Genomic DNA, 26,935 nt, shown 5'->3' with positions numbered 1-26,935 from the left:
AGAGTCCAGTCCATTGTGGATCTAACATAATAGTGTGAGAGTCCAGTCCATAGTGGATCTAACATAATATTGTGAGAGTCCAGTACATAGTGGATCAAGCATAATATTGTGAGAGTCCAGTCCATAGTGGATCTAACATAATAGTATGAGAGTCCAGTCCATAGTGGATCTTACATAATAGTGTGAGAGTCCAGTCCATAGTGGATCTAACATAATAGTGTGAGAGTCTAGTCCATAGTGGATCTAGCATAATATTGTGATAGTCCAGTCCATAGTGGATTTAACATAATAGTGTGACAGTTCAGTCCATAGTGGATCTAGCATAATATTGTGAAAGTCCAGTCCATAGTGGATCTAACATAATAGTATGAGAGTCCAGTCCATAGTGGATCTTACATAATAGTGTGAGAGTCCAGTCCATAGTGGATCTAACATAATAGTGTGAGAGTCTAGTCCATAGTGGATCTAGCATAATATTGTGAGAGTCCAGTCCATAGTGGATTTAACATAATAGTGTGAGAGTCCAGTCCATAGTGGATCTAACATAATAGTGTGAGAGTCCAGTCCATAGTGGATCTAACATAATAGTGTGAGAGTCCAGTCCATACTGGATCTAACATAATAGTGTGAGAGTCCAGTCCATACTGGATCTAACATAATAATGTGAGAGTCCAGTCCATAGTGGATCTAACATAATAGTGTGAGAGTCCAGTCCATACTGGATCTAACATAATAGTGTGAGAGTCCAGTCCATAGTGGATCTAACATAATAATGTGAGAGTCCAGTCCATAGTGGCTCTAACATAATAGTGTGAGAGTCCAGTCCATAGTGGATCTAACATAATAGTGTGAGAGTCCAGTCCATAGTGGATCTAACATAATATTGTGAGAGTCCAGTACATAGTGGATCAAGCATAATATTGTGAGAGTCCAGTCCATAGTGGATCTAACATAATAGTATGAGAGTCCAGTCCATAGTGGATCTTACATAATAGTGTGAGAGTCCAGTCCATAGTGGATCTAACATAATAGTGTGAGAGTCTAGTCCATAGGGGATCTAGCATAATATCGTGAGAGTCCAGTCCATAGTGGATTTAACATTATAGTGTGACAGTTCAGTCCATAGTGGATCTAGCATAATATTGTGAGAGTCCAGTCCATAGTGGATCTAACATAATAGTGTGAGAGTCCAGTCCATAGTGGGGCCAGCAGGAGATCATCTTGAGTGGAGACAGGTCAGCAGCTCAGAGACGTCCCCAGCTGATGCACAGATGTGTGGTCCACCCTGGGTGCCGACTTTGGACAGCTAGCGCGTCATCTGTGCATCAAAACACAATGAGCATAGACTCTGTCTCAAAGCCAGGAATACATTTTCAGTCACAGTCTTTCTGGGATTGAACAAAAAACACAACATGTAAACTCTTCGAGGTATCAAATACCTCCTTTATCATGTCCACGTATCAATCCAGTGCTAACTCAACGAACCGTAAGAAACGGAGGTAAAAACTATTCAAAAGGTTTAAGTTTTTTCGTTTTTGACAGAGACATTATGGGGGAGTAAGGGTGCCAAATAACGATGTGTTCAAAGCAGAGACATAAAACGGCAGGTTTTAAGTTTCATTTGGGTACCTCTTGCTAGTCCTAACAGAATTGCTATTGTGACATCCAGTGGACACATTTAGAACAGCACTTTCTTTCGTTCCAAAAAAACTGCAGCTCATTTTAATACTTGGCAAACTCATCACGCGGGCCGGATAAAACCTGTTCGTAGGTTTGACACCCCTGCTGTATACAGTACCTGTTTCTTAGTCTACATACGGCCAATATAGCAATGATATTTTTAAAGCAAATCATTCTGGTGTGTGTGTGTGTGTGTGTGTGTGTGTGTGTGTGTGTGTGTGTGTGTGTGTGTGTGTGTGTGTGTGTGTGTGTGTGTGTGTGTGTGTGTGCATAGGTAGTTCAGAAGAAAGATGCTCATGACTTCAGATGTCTGTTTCGAGTTTGTTTCATCCCTAAAAAACCTGAGACTCTCCTACAGGGAGATCCCACTGCCTTTGAGTATCTTTACCTGCAGGTAAATATCGTATTGCTATTGTTTTACCTTCCCTATTTATTTATTTATTTATTTTGTATTACATTATTGTTTCTTTTGTTAATATCAGAGTCCGTTCTGCAAAAAGGTCATCCCTCGAAGCACACTGCTTATGACAGGGACCCACAGTTCAAATATACATCATCATATAATATATATATAAATACCACCAAATATCCATTTGCAATTTCATTTATGAATGAAAAAGGAATCTTTAAATCCACCAAAATCGGTCTCAGTATCCTATTATTCAAATTTGTTTAAAGGTCGCATCTTGAAGATCTGTGATAATCTCATCATACATGCAGAGGTCAAGACCATACAAGCCCTTAACTACTCCTTGGGCATACCTAACCCATAATGTCCATCAAAATAATTCAATGGGCATATAAAATTGGAATAATGTGGCATGTTTTATTTAGCAAATTTGACGTCAATGCATGAAACAACTTCAAGTCAGGCCACATTGTAGACTGACAACATGATGCATTGGAGCTGTCAGGATTAATATACTTCATACCAGGATTGACCCAAAAAACAGAACCCATAAAAATTGTATGGAATCCTCAATTTAATAAATGAGTGTCTGCTCTTGAGTGGGACTGTGCTGAAAATTTTATTTTAATTCCTTGCGAATAATTGACAATAAAGTTGACAGTTGACAGTTAAACTGTTAAAACTTTACCTGATTATCTCACTTGTTGGTTGTCAGACTTCTGCTTTAAATGGCCTAAAATGAAATTGTATGTACAGTCGTGGTCAAAAGTTGACATACACTTGTAAAGAACATAATGTCATGGCTGTCTTGAGTTTCCAATCATTTCTACAACTCTTATTTTTATTTTGTGATAGAGTGATTGGAGCACGTACTTGTTGGTCACAAAAAACATTCATGAAGTTTGGTTCTTTTATGAATTTATTATGGGTCTACTGCAGTGACGTGCGGTGAGGTTGATGGCTGGTGAGGCACTGACTTCATCACAGTCAGATTTACAAACATATGAACCCTAAAGAGTATCTTATTCACCATTTGATTGGCAGCAGTAAACGGGTTATGTTTAAAAGCTCATACCAGCATTCTTCCCTGCTTGGCACTCAGCATCAAGGGTTGGAATTGGGGGTTAAATCACCAAAAATGATTCCCGGGCGTAGCGCCGCTGCTGCCCACTGCTCCCCTCACCTCCCAGGGGGTGATCAAGGGGATGGGTCAAATGCAGAGGACAAATTTCACCACACCTAGTGTGTGTGTGACAATCATTGGTACTTTAACTTAACTTTAACTTTACACATACAAACTGTAGCACACAAAAAAGCACATTTAATAAAAAAACTTTATTATGGTCTTACCTTTACTTATAAGTGCGCCGCTGTTGTGCTGATTAATGAACCCCCTGATGGGAGTGTTATATCAACTAAAGCCCTCACTTCAACATTCCACGTGCAAGATTGAATCTATTTAAAAAAGTGTAACCGAGGGTTTATAAATGTCGCCTATACTGTATGAAACTACAAAATAACAAACACGGAGGCTCCAGTTTACACGAGGACCACTTTATTTACCTTCTTTCAAAAACTTCCGCTCCACTCCAACGTGTCAAAATTCCGCTCTTAGCGCCTTCAAAATAAGAGCTCAAGGCATATACTGTATAACAGCGCATAACAGGAACTTAACATCACAAAGAGGAAAGCCCATGAAAATAGGTTACAAAAGTTATTTAATAAGAAGCCAAAAAGTGCAAAAACAATAATGTTTGTGTTGGAGGAGTTGTGAATTAGATACACCTGCAGTCTGCAGGCGTACCTAATGTTGTGGCCCAGCAGTCATTCGCAACTCCTCCAACACGAACATTATTGTTTTTGCACTTTTTGGCTTCTTATGAAATAACTTTTTTAAATAGATTCAATCTTGCACGTGGAAAGTTTAAATGTGGGCTTTAGTTGATATAACACTCCCGTCAGGGGTTGCCGTGCATTCTACGGCGGGGGTGCAGGAGGCATGGCTACTGGAGCCTCAGCCAGTGCGTCTTTTGCAGCTGTTTTATGATCGCTCAGCACAAAAAATACGTTACACACATACAGTTGTTGACAAAATACACTGTACATTATATACCTCAGCTAACTAAACTATGGAAATGTATAATATAGTTCATATAGCAATACGGTCTCACTGCACAGCAGACCAGCAGTTAGCCGAGTCCGTCCATGTTGAGGCACTGAGTGACGTGCCTCGACTGGCTGCTGTTCACCGCACCGTCTCTTCTCAGTATTTGAACGGCAAATGTGAAAATTCAGCGATTTTGAATAAAAATAATCTAAAACTGGTGAAGTTAAATGGAAAATAACTTTATAGTATAATCACTGGATACATTTAACAATTTAATATATATGTTTTTCTTTTTAAAAAATTTTTCTTTCCATGATGGCAGGTGAGGCCCCGCCTCACCTGCCTCTAGTGACTGCACGTCACTGGTCTACTGAAAATTGTAATATTTGGTTACATGTCCCTTGGCGAGTTTCACTGCAATAAGGCACTTTTGGTAGCCATCCACACACTTTTGGTTGAAGTTTTGACCACTCCTCTTGACAAAACTGGTGCAGTTCAGCTAAATGTGTTGGTTTTCTGACATGGACTTGTTTCTTCAGCATTGTCCACACGTTTAAGTCAGGAGTTTGGGAAGAAACAAACCTTAATTCTAGCCTGATTAGCCATTCCTTCACCACTTTTGACGTGTGTTTGGGGTCATTTTCCTGTTGGAACACCAAACTGCGCCCAAGACCCAACCTGATGATTTTAGGTTGTCCTGAAGAATTTGGAGGTAATCCTCATTTTTCATTGTCCCATTTACTCTCTGTAAAGCACCAGTTCCATTGACAGCAAAACGGGCCCGGAGCATAATACTACCACCACCATGCTTGACTGTAGGTGTGGTGTTCCTGGGATTAAAGGCATCACCTTTTCTCCTCCAAACATATTGCTGGGTATTGTGGCCAAACAGCTCAATTTTTGTTTCATCTGACATCACATGGACAAAGATAAGACCTTCTGGAGGAAAGTTCTATGGTCTCTGTTTTTTGTGACCAACAAGTATGTGTGTCAATCACTCTATCACAAAAAAAAAAAGAGTTGTAGAAATTATTGGAAACTCAAGACAGCCATGACATTATGTTCTTTACAAGTGTATGTAAACTTTTGACCACGACTGTATGTATTTTGAAACCAACGCTCGGTGTAATGTTGAAATGAAAACAATTACAACACAACAGGTCAGTGATGTAAAATGTAAATGAGGTGGATCCTCCAAGGGTTGCAGCGTTCATGAGGTTTTAGCCAGACCGGAGTTTACAACAGCTCTCAGCCGTTTACTGATTGAAAAATCAATAGAACTATCCTAAAAATTAATTTGTGATAACACAAGTACATGCCGTAGCTGTGATAGCTTTCTTAAAGTAGACAGAATATCCTGGCAAGTGTCCATCCAATTTGAAATAAAAGCAAACCAGGAATTATGACACTGACTGCTGGAGTTATGTTTGTGTCAGGGAGTGAATGATGTTCTGCAAGAGCGCTTTGCAGTTGAAATGAGGTGTAACACTGCTCTGCGACTTGCTGCAATGCACATCCAGGAGAGGTTGGTGAGCTGTGGACTGCCACCAAAGACCAACCTGAAGACAGTCACGTAAAGACACACGTACATTTTCTTGTTCTGTGCCCCACATGTATACCGTATTCTCCAGACTATAAGGCGCACTTTAAATCCTTTTTTTTTCTCAAAACTCGACAGTGTGCCTAATGTACGGAATAATACTGGTTGTGCTTACAGACCTCGAAGCAATTTTATTTGGTACATGGTGGTGTAATGAAAAGTGTGACCAGTAGATGGCAGTCAATGTGTGTAGACTGCAATATGATGGCAGTATGACTCACGTAAACAACACCAACATTTTATATGTTCCATTGAAAATATAGAACATTACACACGGCGCTCAAAAATCTATCAAAATGTTTTAGTACAACTTTGGTAAGCTACAAAGCCACACCGCTTGATGGGTTTTCGGCGCATTAAAGGCCTACTGAAATGCTATTTTCTTATTTAAACGGGGATAGCAGGTCCATTCTATGTGTCATACTTGATCATTTCGCGATATTGCCATATTTTTGCTGAAAGGATTTAGTAGAGAACATCGACGATAAAGTTTGCAACTTTTGGTCGCTGATAAAAAAGCCTTGCCTCTACCGGAAGTAGCAGACGATATGCGCGTGACGTCACAGGTTGTGGAGCTCCTCACATCCGCACATTGTTTACAATCATGGCCACCAGCAGCGAGAGCGATTCGGACCGAGAAAGCGACGATTTCCCCATTAATTTGAGCGAGGATGAAAGATTTGTGGATGAGGAAAGTGAGAGTGAAGGACTAGAGGGCAGTGGGAGCGATTCAGATAGGGAAGATGCTGTGAAAGGCGGGTGGGACCTGATATTCAGCTGGGAATGACTAAAACAGTAAATAAACACAAGACATATATATACTCTATTAGCCACAACACAACCAGGCTTATATTTAATATGCCACATAACAAACACCTCCCCCCTCCCGTCCATATAACCCGCCAATACAACTCAAACACCTGCACAACACACTCAATTCCACAGCCCAAAGTACCGTTCACCTCCCCAAAGTTCATACAGCACATATATTTCCCCAAAGTCCCCAAAGTTACGTACGTGACATGCACATAGCGGCACGCACGTACAGGTAAGCGATCAAATGTTTGGAAGCCGCAGCTGCATGCGTACTCACGGTACCGCGTCTGCGCGTCCAACTCAAAGTCCTCCTGGTAAGAGTCTCTGTTGTCCCAGTTCTCCACAGGCCAATGGTAAAGCTTGACTGTCATCTTCCGGGAATGTAAACAATGAAACACCGGCTGTGTTTGTGTTGCTGCAGTCGGCCGCAATATACCGCTTCCCACCTACAGCTTTCTTCTTTGCTGTCTCCATTGTTCATTGAACAAATTATAAATGATAAATGATAAATGGGTTGTACTTGTATAGCGCTTTTCTACCTTCAAGGTACTCAAAGCGCTTTGACACTACTTCCACATTTACCCATTCACACACACATTCACACACTGATGGTGGGAGCTGCCATGCAAGGCGCTAACCAGCACCCATCAGGAGCAAGGGTGAAGTGTCTTGCTCAGGACACAACGGACATGATGAGGTTGGTACTAGGTGGGGATTGAACCAGGGACCCTCGGGTCGCGCACGGCCATTCTTCCACTGCGCCACGCCGTCACAAATTGAAAAAGATTCACCAACACAGATGTCCAGAATACTGTGGAATTTTGCGATGAAAACAGACGACTTAATAGCTGGCCACCATGCTGTCCCAAAATGTCCTCTACAATCCGTGACGTCACGTGCTGACGTCATCATACCGAGACGTTTTCAGCAGGATATTTCGCGCGATATTTAAAATTGCACTTTAGTAAGCTATTGGCATGTGTTGCAATGTTAAGATTTCATCATTGATATATAAACTATCAGACTGCGTGGTCGGTAGTAGTGGGTTTCAGTAGGCCTTTAAACATACGAGTATTATTATCGTGTGTGTGTAAGGTAAGACATTATCTGGCGTTTTGTTTTGCAATATATTTCAAAAGCAAATGTTCTTACCTTCTGGTACCTGCTGATCTGTATTTGGGATCTGCGTAAATCCTGAAAAATTGCGCGCATCCGCCTTTGTAGTCCGTGACGACACAGTCTATCTTCTTGTTATGGGACATTCATCCTCCGCTGTTGCCATTTCTAATATAAAGTAGTGTACAGTTCTTACTTATATCTGTCAGTAAACTTGCCATGAAAGCGCTAAAACATACCGGTGTAGTGAGTTTACATTATTCACCCAAGGAACTTTAGTTATTAGAGCGCTCCGGTCGGACGGTTTTTCACGGGCCTTGTTGTTGTTTCCGGATGAGGAGATGCTGCTCCGTTATTAATTAAAGTAAAGTCTGAATTTTATTAAAACAGTTAGCTCCATCTTTTGACGCTTCTTCCACTCCCGTCCTTGCACGCTACACCGCTACAACAAAGATGACGGGGAGAAGACGCTGTCGAAGGTGAGCCACGTAAATAAGACCGCCCATAAAACGGCGCATCGTTAAGCGACTGTCAGAAAGCGGCTTGAAAACATCATCTATGCAACATTTTGAGAACGAACCACCATCACATGTTATGTAGACCACGAGGAAGTGTTTTACAGATAGAAAAAAAATGATAATAACATGACTCCTTTAATGCGCCTTATAATCCGGTGCGCCTTATATATGAAAAAAAAAAAACAGACCATTCATTGACAGTGCGCCTTATAGTCCGGTGCGCCCTATGGTCCGGAAAATACGGTACATACGTTACATTTGGCTACATAGTCAAGACACAAACCAGATTGTCAACTTTCCTAAATATATGTGGAATATTACTGATCACCTTCCTCTGCTTTCTCCAGTAAGACATGGGGCATCGAAACCTTTGTTTCCTCCACATTGTTGAGAAACATGCGAGAAAAGGACTTGAAAAAGGCCATAAACTTCCAGTTGAAAAGTTGCCAATCAGAAAGTGATCCCAAACAGAAAGGCCTGACAGTCCATCAGGCACGCATAAACTACTTGGAAGAACTGAGTGAGCTCAAGTCTTTTGGTGGGAAATCTTTTAGCGCAACTATGATGGTAAGGATTTTGTATTCTTATGTACTTTATACATACAGTATATAGTCTGCCAACTGTACATATGTGTGTATGTAATATCCTACTCTTGCACACTAAACTGTGAACATTTGGCAAACATGTACCCCTACTTGTCTGTGCTATTATTTTTCTGACAAATACTGCTGGGGCTGTAATGTAAACCCACTTAAATTCTCACACATCTCAATGCACTCAGTAATACACCTGCAATAAGTTCAGAGTGTTTAGATCAGGGATGTCAAACTGGTTTTCATTGAGGGCCACATGGCTACCATCAGAGGGCCGCGTGTAACAGTGAATAATGTATGAATTTGCCTCTGGCTTTCATTATTAATTATATACATTGTTTTAAGTAGACTGTCGATTTTACAGTAAAAACTTTACATTTACAAAATGTCACTGTAAAATATATATATATACAGGACTGTCTCAGAAAATTAGAATATTGTGATAAAGTTATTTATTTTCTGTAATGCAATTAAAAAAAACAAAAATGTCATACATTCTGCATTTATTACACATCAACTGAAATATTGCAAGCCTTTTATTATTTTAATATTGCTGATTATGGCATAGAGCTTAAGAAAACTCAAAAATCCTATCTCAAATTTCCTCAGACAAAGTAAAAAAAAAAAGATTTATAACAGTAAAACAAAATCAAACATTTGAAAATGTCAACTAATGCACTCAGTACTTGGTTGGGAATCCTTTTGCACGGATTACTGCATCAATACGGTGTGGCATGGAGGCAATCAGCCTGTGGCATTGCTGAGGTGTTACGGATGCCCATAACACCTTTAGCTCATTTGCATTATTGGGTCTGGTGTCTTTCAGCTTCTTCTTCACAATACCCCACACATTCTCTATGGGATTCAGGTCAGGGGAGTTGGCAGGCCAATCGAGGACAGTAATGCCATGGTCAGTACACCAGTTACTGGTGGTTTTGGCACTGTGGGCAGGTGCCAGATCATGCTGGAAAAGGAAATCATCATCTCCATAGAGCTTTTCAACAGATGGAAGTATGTTGTGCCCTAAAATCTCTTGGTACACAGCTGCATTGACTCTGGACTTGATGAAACACAGTGGACCAACACCAGCAGCTGACATGGCTCCCCAAACCATTGCTGACTGTGGGAACTTCACACTGGATTTCAAGCAACTTGGATTTTGCTCCTCTCCAGCCTTCCTCCAGACTCAAGCGCCTTGACTTCCAAATGAAATACAAAACTTGCTTTTGTCTGAAAACAGGACTCTGGACCACTCTGCAACTGTCCAGTGCTTCTTTTCCATAGCCCAAGTCAGAAGCTTCTAGACATTTTAGAGCACTACATGCTTGACATATACATATATATATATATATATATATATATATATATATATATATATATAACTCCTGTGCACGGTGGCACAGGAGTTAGTGCATGTGCCTCACAATACGAAGGTCCTGAGTAGTCCTGAGTTCAATCCCAGGCACGGGATCTTTCTGTGTGGAGTTTGCATGTTCTCCCTGTGACTGCGTGGGTTCCCTCCGGGTACTCCGGCTTCCTCCCACCTCCAAAGACATGCACCTGGGGATAGGTTGATTGGCAACATTAAATTGGCCCTAGTGTGTGAAAGTGAGTATGAATGTTGTCTGTCTATCTGTGTTGGCCCTGCGATGAGGTGGCGACTTGTCCAGGGTGTACCCCGCCTTCCGCCCGAATGCAGCTGAGATAGGCTCCAGCAAGTCTTGTGTGGATGAACTTGACTGGCCTGCACAGAGTCCTGACTTGAACACCTTTGGGATGAATTAGAACGGAGACTGAGAGCCAGGCCTTCTCGACCAACATCAGGGTGTGACCTCACCAATGAGCTTTTAAAAGAATGGTCGAAAATTCCTATAAACACACTCCGCAACCTTGTGGACAGCCTTCCCAGAAGAGTTGAAGCAGTAATAGCTGCAAAAGGTGGACCGACATCATATTGAACCCTATGGGTTAGGAATGGGATGGCACTCCAAGTTCATATGTGAGTCAAGGCAGGTGGCCAAATACTTTTGGCAATATAGTGTATGTACGCACGAACACAGATACCAAACACAAACAAACACACACACATACAACATACACACATATGCTACTATATGGACAAATGATTGCATGGCTGAGTACAGAGGGGACATGTGAGTAAACACTATCACAGGAGACGTGCACCAGGAGGTCATCAGACCATGACCACCAGGACGCTGACACAAAAGCGCCCCTACAAGCACGGCCGATAACCCCTGAGACAGATGGCTCATCTGAGGAACCTTGGAAAAATAAAAACAATAAAACTTGTAAAATAGTAAGAACCATGAGTAGAGATAAAGAATAAAATCTAAGTAAGACATATGAAGATTAAATGATTATTTTTTTTATTAGTATACAGTAAATAAATAATAAATACATAGAACTAAGTAAAATCTTGCATAACTAATAGGATAAAAAGTACAATACAAATGACTTCAATAAAATTATTAATATCAGGTAAAAGCCAAATCAAAAAGGTGGGTCTTAAGCCTGCTCTTAAAAACATGAACGTTCTCCGCAGCCCTGAGGTCCTCCGGCAAGCTGTTCCATAGACGGGTGGAAAGATGACTTTGTGTCCTGACTTATGGAATAATTAGGAGATTCGTGCCGGAGGATCTGAGAGCCCGGGAAGGTTCACGGGGTAAAAGCAAATCTGAAAGATAAGAAGACCCAATACCATAAAAACATTTTAAAAACCATAAGAAGAACCTTGGCACAAGCCGCTAGACCAGATCTGACTAATCTAAGTCTCTGAGCACAAATGGATGAGAGACGAAACGTCTTCCAAGACAAACCAAACAGCCGAGTTGCGATGGATTGAATGTCCTGAGATCACTAAATACGGTACAGGTAGACATCGTTAGGGAATGACATTATGTATGGGCACAGTGGAACTTATTCACTTTTTGCAGGTCAGTCATTGCCCATTTATCAAAGGATTGTACAACTTTGAGGAAGGGTAACATATTTAGCACCATGCCTTCCAAAGCATTTTGAGTAGAGTATCAGGGGCCACCACACCAAAATGCTGTTGTTAATCACGTGTATTAATACTCCTAACTATACATCAACTTTGTCTTTAGTTGCAGGACAGAGAGTCGACAGTAACCCTGCTGGTGGGCGCCCGCTATGGCGTGAGTCAGGTGATCAACCACAAACTGAGCATCCTGTCCACCCTCACAGAGTTTAACAGCATTACACGCCTCGAGCTCGTTCATGAATCTGACAAGGTCAGCTTGGTTAAAATATACCTACAGGACATTAAGGTAAGACCAGGAGCTTTCAAACATCCAGAAGTCTTAATACCTTTGGGCCTTTGATTTTTAGTTTTAACAGTTTTTTTTCCCCAGAATGTTATGATGATACACTACACAACTTCAATTATTATTGAAAACAAATATTGTGTGGATTGTGAATTACTTAGGATTATTCAGGAGTGTCTTTTGACGATCTGTCACTTCACTTCTGGTGGTGGTTCCTTGTTTGGTGTTTGTTTCCTGTCGGCGCTCTTATTTTTGTTCCCCTTCCTGCTTTTCTCCCTGAGCGCTCGTTTCTCTCACCTGTCCCTGATTGGCAGCCTGGCACACCTGGTTGCAGTTGCCAATCAGACGGCTATTTATGCCTGCCTCGCTTGTTCCTCAGTGCTGGAGGATTGACTATGTTGAGAACCTTTTCACGCATGACTGCTTCCTCCTATTTTGAGTTTAATAAAGACTCTTCCCTGCACTTTGATCTCCTGGTTCCTGCATATTTGGGGTCAAAACTACTGCAGCCTGCCTTCTTGAGCAGAAGAACCTTGCAAGCGCCACAGAATCTCAATCAATTAACATTAGTTGTCTTGGTAACTGTGGCCCCAACTCCCTTGAAATCATTAACATGCTTTTACTGTATAATTCTGAGCTGATCCCTTTCCTATCCTCCTTAGCGCCTAGGTGAAATCTTGAAAAGAACTTTGGCGTCTGTAGACGTTTGTTGCTGTTGCACACGCCGTTTACGAGTAGCGTGTTGTTCCCCGTCTTTATCAAAATGAAACTACATGGGACGGCGTGGCGCAGTTGGCAGAGTGGCTGTGCCAGCAACCTGAGGGTTCCTGGTTCAATCCCCACCTTCTACCAACCTCACCACGTCTGTTGTGTCCTTGAGCAAGACACTTCACCCTTGCTCCTGATGGGTCGTGGTTAGGGCCTTGCACGGCAGCTCCCGCCATCAGTGTGTGAATGTGTGTGTGAATGGGTGAATGTGGAAATAGTGTCAAAGCGCTTTGAGTACCTTGAAGGTACAAAAGTATACACCATTTACCATTTACAGGTGTCAACATTGTGTGTGTGCTGACAGCTTCATTTATGATAGCTGCCTTTTGTAAAAGTGTAACTCTTAGGTTTTACTCACATTTCCATCCATCCATCCATCTTCTTCCGCTTATCCGAGGTCGGGTCGCGGGGGCAGCAGCCTAAGCAGGGAAGCCCAGACTTCCCTCTCCCCAGCCACTTTGTCCAGCTCCTCCCGGGGGATCCCGAGGCGTTCCCAGGCCAGCCGGGAGACATAGTCTTCCCAACGTGTCCTGGGTCTTCCCCGTGGCCTCCTACCCTTCGGACGTGCCCTAAACACCTCCCGAGGGAGGCGATCGGGTGGCATCCTGACCAGATGCCCGAACCACCTCATCTGGCTCCTCTCGATGTGGAGGAGCAGCGGCTTTACTTTGAGCTCCCCCCGGATGACAGAGCTTCTCACCCTATCTCTAAGGGAGAGCCCCGCCACCCGGCGGAGGAAACTCATTTCGGCCGCTTGTACCCGTGATCTTGTCCTTTTGGTCATAACCCAAAGCTCATGACCATAGGTGAGGATGGGAACGTAGATCGACCGGTAAATTGAGAGCTTTGCCTTCCGGCTCAGCTCCTTCTTCACCACAACGGATCGATACAGCGTCCGCATTACTGAAGACGCCGCACCGATCCGCCTGTCGATCTCACGATCCACTCTTCCCTCACTCGTGAACAAGACTCCGAGGTACTTGAACTCCTCCACTTGGGGCAGGGTCTCCTCCCCAACCCGAAGATGGCATTCCACCCTTTTCCGGGCGAGAACCATGAACTCGGACTTGGAGGTGCTGATTCTCATCCCAGTCGCTTCACACTCGGCTGCGAACCGATCCAGCGAGAGCTGGAGATCCTGGCCAGATGAAGCCATCAGGACCACATCATCTGCAAAAAGCAGAGACCTAATCCTGTAGCCACCAAACCAGATCCCCTCAACGCCCTGACTGCGCCTAGAAATTCTGTCCATAAAAGTTATGAACAGAATCGGTGACAAAGGGCAGCCTTGGCGGAGTCCAACCCTCACTGGAAACGTGTCCGACTTACTGCCGGCAATGCGGACCAAGCTCTGACACTGATCATACAGGGAGCGGACCGCCAAAATCAGACAGTCCGATACCCCATACTCTCTGAGCACTCCCCACAGGACTTCCCGAGGGACACGGTCGAATGCCTTCTCCGAGGCCACAAAACACATGTAGACTGGTTGGGCAAACTCCCATGCACCCTCAAGGACCCTGCCGAGAGTATAGAGCTGGTCCACAGTTCCACGACCAGGACGAAAACCACACTGTTCCTTCTGAATCCGAGGTTCGACTATCCGGCGTAGCCTCTTCTCCAGTACACCTGAATAGACCTAACTGGGAAGGCTGAGAAGTGTGTTTGTGGTTTTGCTCACATTTGCTTTCTTTTATTTAGACTCGCCAAGTTGGTGCTTTTTCAAACACTAGTAGCAAACATGGGTTTAAGAAATACATAGAATATCAAGATGATAATTAAATGGGAAATAATAAACGTTACCAGCACATTGAACAAACCTTTGACAAAGTGGTCACAGCAAACTCGTGCATTCTTGACTCTGCTGCATTGGGATGGAGTCGTTTTGTCCGTTTTGTCCTCCTTTTTTAATAAACTCTAGAGCGGGGATGTCAAACAGATCAGCCCCGCGAACAGGTTCAATCCGCCCTGCGTTAAAATGTAATATCGGAAATTATCGGTATCGTTTTTTTTATTATCGGTATCGTTTTGTTTTTGTTTTGTTTTTGTTTTTATTAAATCAACATAAAAAACACAAGATACACTTACAATTAGTGCACCAACCCAAAAAACCTCCCTCCCCCACTCATTCACACAAAAGGGTTGTTTCTTTCTGTTATTAATATTCTGGTTCCTACATTATATATCAATATATATCAATGCAGTCTGCAAGGGATACAGTCCGTAAGCACACATGATTGTGCGTGCTGCTGGTCCACTAATACTACTAACCTTTAACAGTTAATTTTTACAAATTTTCATTAATTACTAGTTTCTATGTAACTGTTTTTATATTGTTTTACTTTATTTTTTATTCAAGAAAATGTTTTTAATTTATTTATCTTATTTTATTATTTTTTTTTAAAAGTACCTTATCTTTACCATACCTGGTTGTCCAAATTAGGCATAATAATGTGTTAATTCCACGACTGCATATATTGGTTGATATCAGTATAGGTTGATATCGGTATCGGTAATTAAAGAGTTGGACAATATCGGATATCGGCAAAAAGCCATAATCGGACATCCCTAGTTTGCTATGTGTAAAATTGAGCTGCATTTTTAAATGAAAGAAACTGTTCTTCTAAATGTGTCCACTGGATGGATAAATTCTGTTAGGCAAGCAAATAGTTATACCGGGGCCGAGCAAGTATACCAAGCAAGATGTACGCAGTAAAGCGGGGCTGCGACTCCTGCAATACTGTCAGTCTTTTAAGTTTTTTATTTTTCGTTTGTTGAAATTGTTCACACATTGCACAGCTTTTATCTTTCAATCAATACACAGTGATGCCTAGAAGGCCTCTTGAATTTCTACCTCAGTTTGTATGGTTTGTTGGGTTAGCACAGGATTAATATGTGGAAATGACAAATGAGGTAGTTGATAGTAGTTTTCATTCATGCTTTATTTTGCATTTTGTTAAAACCTACATGGACTGTGACTTAAAGTTTAATTGCTCTGTGATACACTGAGATTACATCTAAATTCATTGTGTTCTTCATGGTGTTTTTGAAACTGCACCAATTTTTTTCCTCAGAATTTTCAACAAACTTGAAGTGTTTTGTCAAGAGGATTATTTGTGATGTGTACATTTTCAGAATGTGCTTGTTCTATTTTGGGCCGAAGTAAAACAAAGAAAAACAATCTGAAGTTGTCGTAGTTGTATTTTGAAGTTATTATGCCATGATTTTACCCGTCCGGCCCACATGGAAATAGCATTTCCTCCATGCGGCGGCTGAGCTGAAATGAGTTTAACACCCCTGCTCTAGAGGAACTCTAAAGAAACGTTTATTCTTTTTGCGAGTTGAACAATTCGTACAGCCGAAAAAAGACAAGAATAGGGCATTTCGATACCGTCGATCATAATATTTTATTAGAGCGTATCAAAACACGTATTGGTATGTCAGACTTAGCTTTGTCGTGGTTTAACTCTTATCTTACTGACAGGATGCAATGCGTCTCCCATAATAATGTGACCTCGGACTATGTTAAGGTAACATGCGGAGTTCCTCAGGGTTCGGTTCTTGGCCCTGCACTCTTTAGTATTTACATGCTGCCGCTAGGCGACATCATACGCAAATACGGTGTTAGCTTTCATTGTTATGCTGATGACACCCAACTCTACATGCCCCTAAAGCTGACCAACACGCCGGATTGTAGTCAGCTGGAGGCGTGTCTTAATGAAATTAAACAATGGATGTCCGCTAACTTCTTGCAACTCAACGCCAAGAAAACGGAAATGCTGATTATCGGTCCTGCTAAACACCGACATTTATTTAATAATACCACCTTATCATTTGACAACCAAACAATTACACAAGGCGAATCAGTAAAGAATCTGGGTATTATTTTCGACCCAACTCTCTCCTTTGAGTCACACATTAAGAGTGTTACTAAAACGGCCTTCTTTCATCTCCGTAATATCGCTAAAATTCGTTCTATTTTATCCACTAGCGACGCTGAGATCATTATTCATGCGTTCGTTACGTCTCGTCTCGACTACTGTAACGTATTATTTTCGGGTCTCCCTATGTCTAGCATTAAAAAATTACAGTTGGTACAAAATGCGGCTGGTAGACTTTTGACAAGAACAAGAAAGTTTGATCATATTACGCCTATACTGGCTCACCTGCACTGGCTTCCTGTGCACTTAAGATGTGACTTTAAGGTTTTACTACTTACGTATAAAATACTACACGGTCTAGCTCCGTCCTATCTTGTCGATTGCATTGTACCATATGTCCCGGCAAGAAATCTGCGTTCAAAGAACTCCGGCTTATTAGTGATTCCCAGAGCCCAAAAAAAGTCTGCGGGCTATAGAGTGTTTTCTATTGGGGCTCCAGTACTATGGAATGCCCTCCCGGTAACAATTAGAGCTGCTACCTCAGTAGAAGCATTTAAGTCCCATCTTAAAACTAATTTGTATACTCTAGCCTTTAAATAGCCCCCCTGTTAGACCAGTTGATCTGCCGTTTCTTTTCTTCTCTCCTCTGCTCCCCTCTATCCCTTGTGGAGGGGGGGTGGGCACAGGTCCGGTGGCCATGGATGAAGTGCTGGCTGTCCAGAGTCGGGACCCGGGGTGGACCGCTCGCCTGTGCATTGGCTGGGAATATCTCTGCGCTGCTGACCCGTCTCCGCTCGGGATGGTGTCCTGCTGGCCCCACTATGGACTGGACTCTTACTATTATGTTGGATCCACTATGGACTGGACTCTCACAATATTATGTCAGACCCACTCGACATCCATTGCTTTCGGTCTCCCCTAGAGGGGGGGGGTTACCCACATATGCGGTCCTCTCCAAGGTTTCTCATAGTCATTCACATCGACGTCCCACTGGGGTGAGTTTTTCCTTGCCCTTATGTGGGCTTTGTACCGAGGATGTCGTTGTGGCTTGTGCAGCCCTTTGAGACACTTGTGATTTAGGGCTATATAAATAAACATTGATCGATTGATTGATTGATTTCTCTTGGAGAGAGGCTCAATGGCGCCTAGTACCCATTGAAAACAGAGCCAGCTTGACCACCATGCGTGAGCCAGACGTGACATCATATTTCTTGTTGTTGAAAGAAATATGCATACAGTTTATAATTGACCATGTGCTATTATTTTCTGTTTTCTCACCATCTCTCCTGTGCTCACAGCCCATCACACTACTACTCGAGACAGTGGCAGCCAAGGATATGTCATGCTTGATAGCAGGGTACTGCCGAGTGTTTGTTGACCCCACCATCAACATTTTCCCCTGGATGAGTGGCCCTAAGAAGCACAAAGTGTCTGTCGAAGAAGGTACACAATACAATGTTAGACAGGTACGTCTAAAAAAATTTGAATACAGTCAAACCTGCTGACAGCAATCGGGTGGCCACTATACACAGGTTGATATGACGATCTCACACGATGAACATTATGGAAGAAAGCGGAAAACAATTCATATAATACCTAGAGAAGCACTCGGAGAGTTTAGACGTCCACTGAGCCTTATCTCCAAATAAAAATACCTTATTTTGAAAATCCTGAATCCAGAAGGTTATCCAGATCAACCCGCAAAATATGATCACGTGTTCTTTATTCCATTTTTTGGCATTTCCTGAAAGTTTTATCAACATCCACCCATAACTTTTTGAGTTATGTTAAGTACCAGACTTAAAAAACAAACCACAACTGAACCCTGAATTCCACAGAGTGCATTGCGGCTCAGTAACGCTGCAAAGCCGATACTCCAGTCAATATCAACCAGTCAACTTGTACCTGCAAGAAATATTGTTTGAAATACAATATAATACAATGTACCCCAAACAACTACTGTAGTTTTATGAAGTAATGGAAATGACAGCATTACCTTGGAGAAAAGACTTCTGCAGTTTCTTCAATGGGCTGCTTTTCCACTTGTTAAAAACTAGGAATTGTTATTATTATTTATGCTCCACACAGACGTCTTCGAGTGACGGAACGAAGGTCAGAGTTGACAGCAACTGATTTGTACATATACAGTATGCATAAGGCCGTTAGAGCAAGGGTAATGCTCTATCATCCATTTTGTAGTCAAGAAACCAAACGAACTGAAACACTTCGGGCACACCAGCAGCAGCTTCTCCATATTTTTATGGATACCGTATTTTCCGGACTATAAGGTGCACTTAAAATCCTTTTTTTTCTCAAAACTCGACAGTGCGCCTTATAACCCGGTGCGCCTAATGTAAGGATTTCGTTTGGTTAAGCTTACCCTCCTCGAAACTATTTGATTTGGTACATGGTGTAATGATAAGTGTGTAGGCTGTAGAGACGCGCGGATAGGCAATTATTTCATCCACAACCGCATCACAAAAGTCGTCAACCATCCGCCATCCACCCGATCTAACATTTAATCAAAACCGCACCCGCCCGTTGTTATATATCTAATATAGACGATGCAAGGCATTAGTGAGGTTATAAAGCTTTTGCCTGTTAAAGAAAGGAGACTGATCCAATGCAGCAGAGACATTCAATGCGTGCCACGCTGTCACGGCCCAGACGCACACCAGTGCGCAATCATCTGGGAGCCGCGCTGAGCGCACCTCCAAGCGCGTGGGGGTGCGATGTCCCTCGCACCCGCGGCGGCTCCACCCGGGCTCGCGCCCGAGGCTTCAGCGCGCACCGCGGCGGCCATACTACTCGTCGCGGCCTAGCCCTCGCGGCTCTCGCTGCCGGCGACGGCCGGGTATGGGCCCGAAGCTCCAGCGCCATCCATTTTCAGGGCTAGTTGATTCGGCAGGTGGGTTGTTACACACTCCTTAACAGGTTCCGACTTCCATGGCCACCGTCCTGCTGTCTATATCAACCAACACCTTTTCTGGGGTCTGATGAGCGTCGGCATCGGGCGCCTTAACCCGGCGTTCGGTTCATCCCGCAGCGCCAGTTCTGCTTGCCCCACCCCTTTCATGAGCTGCGCGCGGAGTGACCCCTGTTACGCGCCCCCGGCAACGGGGGTGGCGGGCAGGTAAGCTGCACGGGCGGAGCGCGCGGAGCTACCCCTGTTACGAGCCCCCGGCCACGGGGGTGGCAGGCAGGTAAGCTGCTTACCTGCTGCGCGTGACGCCGGCCGCGGCGAAGGCGGACGAGGCGGGGTGTCGGTGCGGTGGGCGCGGTGGTGACCCTGGACATGCGTCGGGCCCTTCTCGCGGATCACCTCAGCTACGGCTCCCGGTGGGGCCCTCTCGGGGGAAGGGGCCTCGGTCCCGGACCTCGGCGAGGCGTCCCTTCTCCGCTCCGTAAAAGTGTCCATCTCTTTTCTTTTTTCTTCTTCTGTTGTGGCATATGCTGCAGGTGCCTGCTCGTTTTTCGTATGTGGGTAACAACATTTAACTATGTATATATATTTCCGAATTGGTTTAACTGCCACCTGCCTGAATCTATTTAAAATCAAATTTTTTTTTATTTCAACCGCCCGACCCGACCCGCGGATAAAATCTAATTTTTTTTTATTTCAACCGCCCGACCCGCGGATAATCCGCGGACTCCGCGGTTGTGTCCGCAAACCGCGCATCTCTAGTAGGCTGTTTGATGTGCTTCAACATAGGAGTATTATTATGGTGTGTGTGTATAAGGTAAGGCATATTATCTAGGGTTTTGTTTCGCAACGTTATGCAAAAGCAACTTTTCTTACCTTCTGGTACCTGCTGATCTGTATTTGGGATCTGCATAAATCCTGAAAAATTGCGCGCATCTGCCTTTGTAATCCGTTCCGACGGCATAGTCGATAAGCTTCTTCTTTTTCTCTATCTTCTTGTTATGTGACATTCATCCGCTGCTGTTGCCATTTCTAATATAAAGTAGTGTAAAGTTCGTATTTATATCTGTCAGTAAACTCACCATGAAAGCCCTAAAACATACCGGTGCAGTGAGTTTACATTATTCACCCAAGGAACTTTAGTTATTAGAGTTCCGGTCGGACGTTTTTTCACGGGACACATTTCCGGCCTTGTTGTTGTTTCCGGATGAGGAGATGCTGCTCCGTTATTGATTGAAGTAAAGTGTGAATGTCATTAAAACAGTTAGCTCCATCTTTTGACACTTCTTCGACTCCCGTCCTTGCACGCTACACCGCTACAACAAAGATGACGGGGAGAAGACGCTGTCGAAGGTGAGCCACGTAAATAAGACCGCCCACAAAACGGCGCATCCGGAAACGACTGTGAGAAAGCAGCTTGAAGATGATCTGTAAAACATAATCTATGCAACATTTTGACCAAAGAACCACCATCGCATGTTATGTAGACCACAAGGAAGTGTTTTACATTTAGAAAAAAATCATAATATGACTCCTTTAATGCGCCTTTTGTATTAAAAAAGACCTGAATAGACCCTCTCATTGGCAGTGCGCCTTTTAATCCGGTGCGCCCTATGGTCCCAAAAACTTATTGCGATATTTACGTTTTGCACATTTCTAAGGGTAATGGAAATGCAGCTATATTAATGACCATATTGATATGGTCATTGCCATATCAATATTTTTCATAAATAAAATGTACAATCATGGTGTTTTTGTGCTTGACTGACCTGACCTGAACACCTTGGAGCACAAGTCACAAACTGGCGGACGGCGGTCCGAATCCAGACCCAGACAACGTTTTTTATGGACCTAGACATACATTATAATACAAAAATAAGTATTTTAGGTTTTGACGGCAAGGTTCTAGTTTGACTGGCACAGCTTTTATACCCACTCAAGTCTTAACTGAGATCTAAGAAAATATGTCGTCAGAGAGCCTAACAAGGTTAATATAAATAACACACACTGATGTTGTAGACCTTTATTTTTGGAAATGTTCTCAAACCGGACCGATTTGAGTTTTAGTTTGATAGAGAGACAATCTATGAGGTATTGTCAAAAGGAACAATGCAAACAACCTAAAGACCACTACCAAAGCAACCTGGGCTTCCATTACGTTTAAGCCGAGCTCCGAGCTGATTGCTTCCATACCACGCCGCACTGACGCAGTGTTCATTAAAAAAGACTGCATAGAAATGAACTACTCAGTGGCCTAGTGGTTAGAGTGTCCGCCCTGAGATCGGTAGGTTGTGAGTTCAAACCCCGACCGAGTCATACCAAAGACTATTAAAATGGGACCCATTACCTCCCTGCTTGGCACTCAGCATCAAGGCTTGGAATTGGGGGTTAAATCACCAAAAATGATTCCCGGGCGCGGCCACCGCTGCTGCCCGCTGCTCCCCTCACCTCCCAGGGGGTGATCAAGGGTGATGGGTCAAATGCAGAGAATAATTTCGCCACACCTAGTGTGTGTGTGACAATCATTGGTACTTTAACTTTAACTTTTTTAACATAGAATTTGGTTTTGTTGTTTATCTACAAGCAATAATGATTAAAATAACAAGAAATAAAGTGTACCGTATATGTAACAAACAATAACCTATATCATGTGTTGGTTTGACTTTTTCATGGTTTGGTGTTGTCCCGATATCAATATTTTGGTACCGGCACCAAAATGATTTCGATACATTTCGGTACTTTTCGATAGTTTTCTAAATAAAGGGGACCACAAAAAATTTCATTATTGGCTTTATTTTAACAAACAATCTTAGGGTACATTAAACATATGTTTCTTATTGCAATTTTGTCCTTAAATAAAATAGTAAACATACAAGACAACTTGTCTTTTAGTAGTAAGTGATACTTGCCAACCCTCCCGAATTTTCCGGGAGACTCCCGAAATTCAGCGCCTCTCCCGAAAACCTCCCGGGACAAATATTCTCCCGAAAATCTCCCGATTTTCAGCCGGAGCTAGAAGCCACGCCCCCTCCAGCTCCATGCGGACCTGAGTGAGGACAGCCTTTTTTCATGACAGGAGGACAACAGGGTGACAAGAACTAAATCATCCAGACTAGAGATAAATTGTATTATTATGTTTATCTTACCTGAAAATAAATATATTTATTAATTTAAAAAAAACTAAATACATGTTTACTATATTTTGCTAAAAACATCAAAATTAATTTTATTTTTATTTGTATTTTTTCCTGACTCCTTATTACATCCAGCCATAGAATTATACATTAAAATAAACATATTTGAAATAATTGATTTTAAATTATCATAATAATTCATTTAAAATGACCATATTTAATTATTAAAATAATTGCTTGTTTATCAACAACTTTAGCATTTTATTCATTACATTTTGAAACTCTCAGAAGCCAAGTTATGTTATATTCCTTAATATTTATTTATGCAAGTTTGAAGTATCAATTATCTAAACACAGGTTTGTTTGCATATTTTCAGGATGTAGATGTCTATATATCTATATATGAATATATATATATGTATGTTTGAAATACTTGACTTGGTGAATTCTAGCTGTCAATATACCCCTCCCCTCTTAACCACGCCCCCCAACCACGCCCCGCCCCACCCCGACCACGCCCCCACCCCCCACCTCCCGAAATCTGAGGTCTCAAGGTTGGCAAGTATGTAGTAAGTAAACAAACAAAGGCTCATAATTTAGTCTGTTGACATATGCAGTAACATATTGTGTCATTTTCCATTCTATTGTTTTGTCAAAATTATTAAGGACATGTGGTAGAAAATAAATTATTAATCTACTTGTTCATTTACTGGTAATATCTGCTTACTATCTAGCCATGTCTTAAAGCGCCTCTTCCTGAGGGTGTTTCAGTGTTATAACTTCACCTTTATGGTTAGTTTTTAAGCCAAAATGTGTCCGTTCTCCCTTTTCTGTCTACACACTGTGTCTGCTTGTAAATGAAGTGTAATATCCATCCATCCATCCATCCATCTTCTTCCGCTTATCCGAGGTTGGGTCGCGGGGGCAGCAGCCTAAGCAAGGAAGCCCAGACTTCCCTCTCCCCAGCCACTTCGTCCAGTTCTTCCTGTGGGACCCCGAGGCGTTCCCAGGCCAGCCGGGAGACATAGTCTTCCCAACGTGTCCTGGGTCTTCCCCGCGGCCTCCTACCAGTCGGACGTGCCCTAAACACCTCCCTAGGGAGGCGTTCGGGTGGCATCCTGACCAGATGCCCGAACCACCTCATCTGGCTCCTCTCGATGTGGAGGAGCAGCGGCTTTACTTTGAGCTCCCCCCGGATGACAGAGTTTCTCACCCTATCTCTAAGGGAGAGCCCCGCCACCCGGCGGAGGAAACTCATTTCGGCCGCTTGTACCCGTGATCTTGTCCTTTCGGTCATAACCCAAAACTCATGACCATAGGTGAGGATGGGAACGTAGATCGACCGGTAAATTGAGAGCTTTGCCTTCCGGCTCAGCTCCTTCTTCACCACAACGGATCGATACAGCGTCCGCATTACTGAAGACGCCGCACCGATCCGCCTGTCGATCTCACGATCCACTCTTCCCCCACTCGTGAACAAGACTCCGAGGTACTTGAACTCCTCCACTTGGGGCAAGATCTCCTCCCCAACCCGGAGATGGCACTCCACCCTTTTCCGGGCGAGAACCATGTACTCGGACTTGGAGGTGCTGATTCTCATCCCAGTCGCTTGAAGTGTAATAATGAACTAAAATTATGTTCTACATATTGTGAATGTTCATATTTATCTTGGAGAAAGCAAACCTTCAGTTCTTTGATATTCGCAGGTGAATTGTATCACTTCTCGTAGGAAGGAGGCCCTAGGAGACTTCGGAATGCAAAAGTGATAGCCATATCCTTGAGAAGAGACTACCTGTCTAGTTCAAACACCAACCTTTCAGTTATGACTCAAAGCAGTTGTTTTCCAGACACTTACACACAAACATCTCCTTTTATGGTCAGGTGGTACTGTTTAGACTTAGCGCCCAGACAGACAAAGAAGGAATATATAAACTGATGGTTTAGCTTCTCCAAGGAAGGAATCCTCCATTTTTGACTAAGATTCCTCTGGGTACTGCAGACCTGTTTAAATGACGCTCGCTTGTAATAAAGCAACTTTTGGTTCAGCAAAGCGTCTCCGACGTCTCTTTTGATCTAACTTCGTAGCTGCGTCGTCCCTCGGCCCGGCAGGGGATGGCAAGACCAGAATTACACTTCATAAGTACTCCGTAATTGTGCGCTACCAAACATGCTCGTCTGCTCGTAAACCAACAATGACACAACGTGACAACAACGGGGGCCTGGGGGGGTTGCGGACCGGTACTTTTCAGAGGCGGTATAGTACCGAATAATATTCATTAGTATCGCGGTACTATACTAATACCGATATACCGTACAACCCTACATGGTATTCTAATTTTTTTAGATGTACAGTACCTGTGTACATCTCACTACTGTCACACATACATTTCCCATTAAGCCCCTATAAGGCTCTGTCTGTCTTCAATAAAAACATACTCAAAAGTCATGTTTTCATGGACATCTCTGTTCACAGGCTATGTGTCGCGTTGTTGCAGTGACTCTGACAACTCATCCGACTTAGACATGGAGCCGCTTGTCACCCGCTTGCCTCGTGACGGCAAACGGGCGCGTGTCAGATCTTCGGCAGATGTGGAGGGAAGGCATAGGCCGGTAAAGAACGTCAGGAAAAACAAATATGACAGGGAAAACAGAAACGACATCTGTGAAGACAAGAGACACAAAATAGAAAACAACGCTGACACAGAAATGGATCTAAGTGATAGAATGAAAGAGTGCAAGGAAGAAGACAAACAGCTCAAGCAGGAGACAGAAGCCCAGAATTGTGGACGTGTAGAGATCGATGTGACCGGCCAAGACTGTGGGAAACTTGAATATGAAGCACGAGAATCCAAGACAGAAAGTGCAGTTACCGAGGACCAAGCATCTCTGTCAGACTCCTGTCACACAGACTCCTGTGTCATTACCAGCCCTTCCAGTGACTCCCTTGACTTACTGGAGGAAGACAACTTGATTCCATGTTCGTCTTCCTCCATCCATCCCAGTGGTTCAACACCAAGTCATGCGCAGACATTTTCATCTCTTGAGCTTCACCCTTACACTCAGACCTACTCTGAGGATCACCGACGTGTTCCTCCTCCAGCTCACTTCCATCGTCTTCTTGGCTTGACGTCATACAGTAGCAATAACGAAGGAGGCAGCACAACTCCTGACAACGGAGCCGAACCCCGACCCCTTCAACCTGTCTCCCCTTTTTCTGACGGTCACCTTCCCAACTATTCAACCAGTTCCTTCTCGGAAAATGGCACCATCTGTTTTGCTGAGCTATCGCGCGTTGCGGACCTCCTCCCGAGTCCTCCTGAGGCAAGTGAGGATGAACAGGAGGACATGAGGAGAGGGACAAATATGCTAACTGACAACATGGATGAGGTTTTGAGAAGAATATGTGAAGGAGGAAACCGTAGTTTTCAGCGAGACCCGCATTCCCCTTCCTTAACATCCGCCTCCTCCAACTCTGAGTTTGTGTTTAACTTTGACCAAAGCGACGCACGCTGTTACTACAAACTCTGCTCCAACATCACCCCTGACAGTGCTTGCAAACTTTCCCAACCTGTGACTGATACTCGAAGTGGAGATAAAATGGAGGGAGAACAAGCTGAAGCAGGTCGACTGCAACCCCTTACCATTCTTCTGCCACCACCTGGCTTTGAAGACAGTAGCTCCGATGAGGAGTTCTTTGATGCCAGGGATGGCCTCACATCACCTGAAAATCCAGCCTCTGGGGCAGTGCCTAAAGGTGATACTACTAGAGTAAAGTACTCATCAAGTACAAAACCCAAAACCAGTGAAGTTGGCACGTTGTGTAAATTGTAAATAAAAACAGAATACAATGATTTACAAATTCTATTCAACCTATATTCAATTGAATACACAATATACTTAACGTTCGAACTGGTAAACGTCATTTTTTTTTTTTTGCAAATATTAGCTCATTTGGAATTTGATGCCTGCAACGTGTTTAAAAAAAAGCTGGCACAAGTGGCAAAACAAGACTGAGAAAGTTGAGGAATGCTCATCGAACACTTATTTGGAACATCCCACAGGTGAACAGGCTAATTGGGAACAGG

General features: G+C 43.2%; 1 protein-coding gene across 2 annotated transcripts in view; it reads left to right on the top strand.

Moving 5' to 3' along the window:
- frmpd1a (FERM and PDZ domain containing 1a) overlaps positions 1–26,935 on the top strand; it is a 132,554-nt gene that overhangs the window by 98,011 nt on the left and 7,608 nt on the right. The window contains exons 10-15 of one of the 2 annotated variants that reach the window (XM_061988047.2): positions 1,955–2,074; positions 5,633–5,769; positions 8,594–8,813; positions 11,965–12,147; positions 18,092–18,236; positions 25,324–26,604. In XM_061988047.2, coding sequence (XP_061844031.2) covers positions 1,955–2,074; positions 5,633–5,769; positions 8,594–8,813; positions 11,965–12,147; positions 18,092–18,236; positions 25,324–26,604 — 2,086 coding nt within the window. The remainder of the gene's footprint in view (positions 1–1,954; positions 2,075–5,632; positions 5,770–8,593; positions 8,814–11,964; positions 12,148–18,091; positions 18,237–25,323; positions 26,605–26,935) is intronic. The other variant, XM_061988048.2, reaches the window with a different exon arrangement.

Source organism: Nerophis lumbriciformis, linkage group LG27, assembly GCF_033978685.3.
Source record: "Nerophis lumbriciformis linkage group LG27, RoL_Nlum_v2.1, whole genome shotgun sequence".
In the NCBI taxonomy this organism is placed as follows: Eukaryota; Metazoa; Chordata; class Actinopteri; order Syngnathiformes; family Syngnathidae; genus Nerophis; species Nerophis lumbriciformis.
Note: the sequence above shows the minus strand (reverse complement) of the source record. Positions and strands in the feature narration are given on the sequence as shown.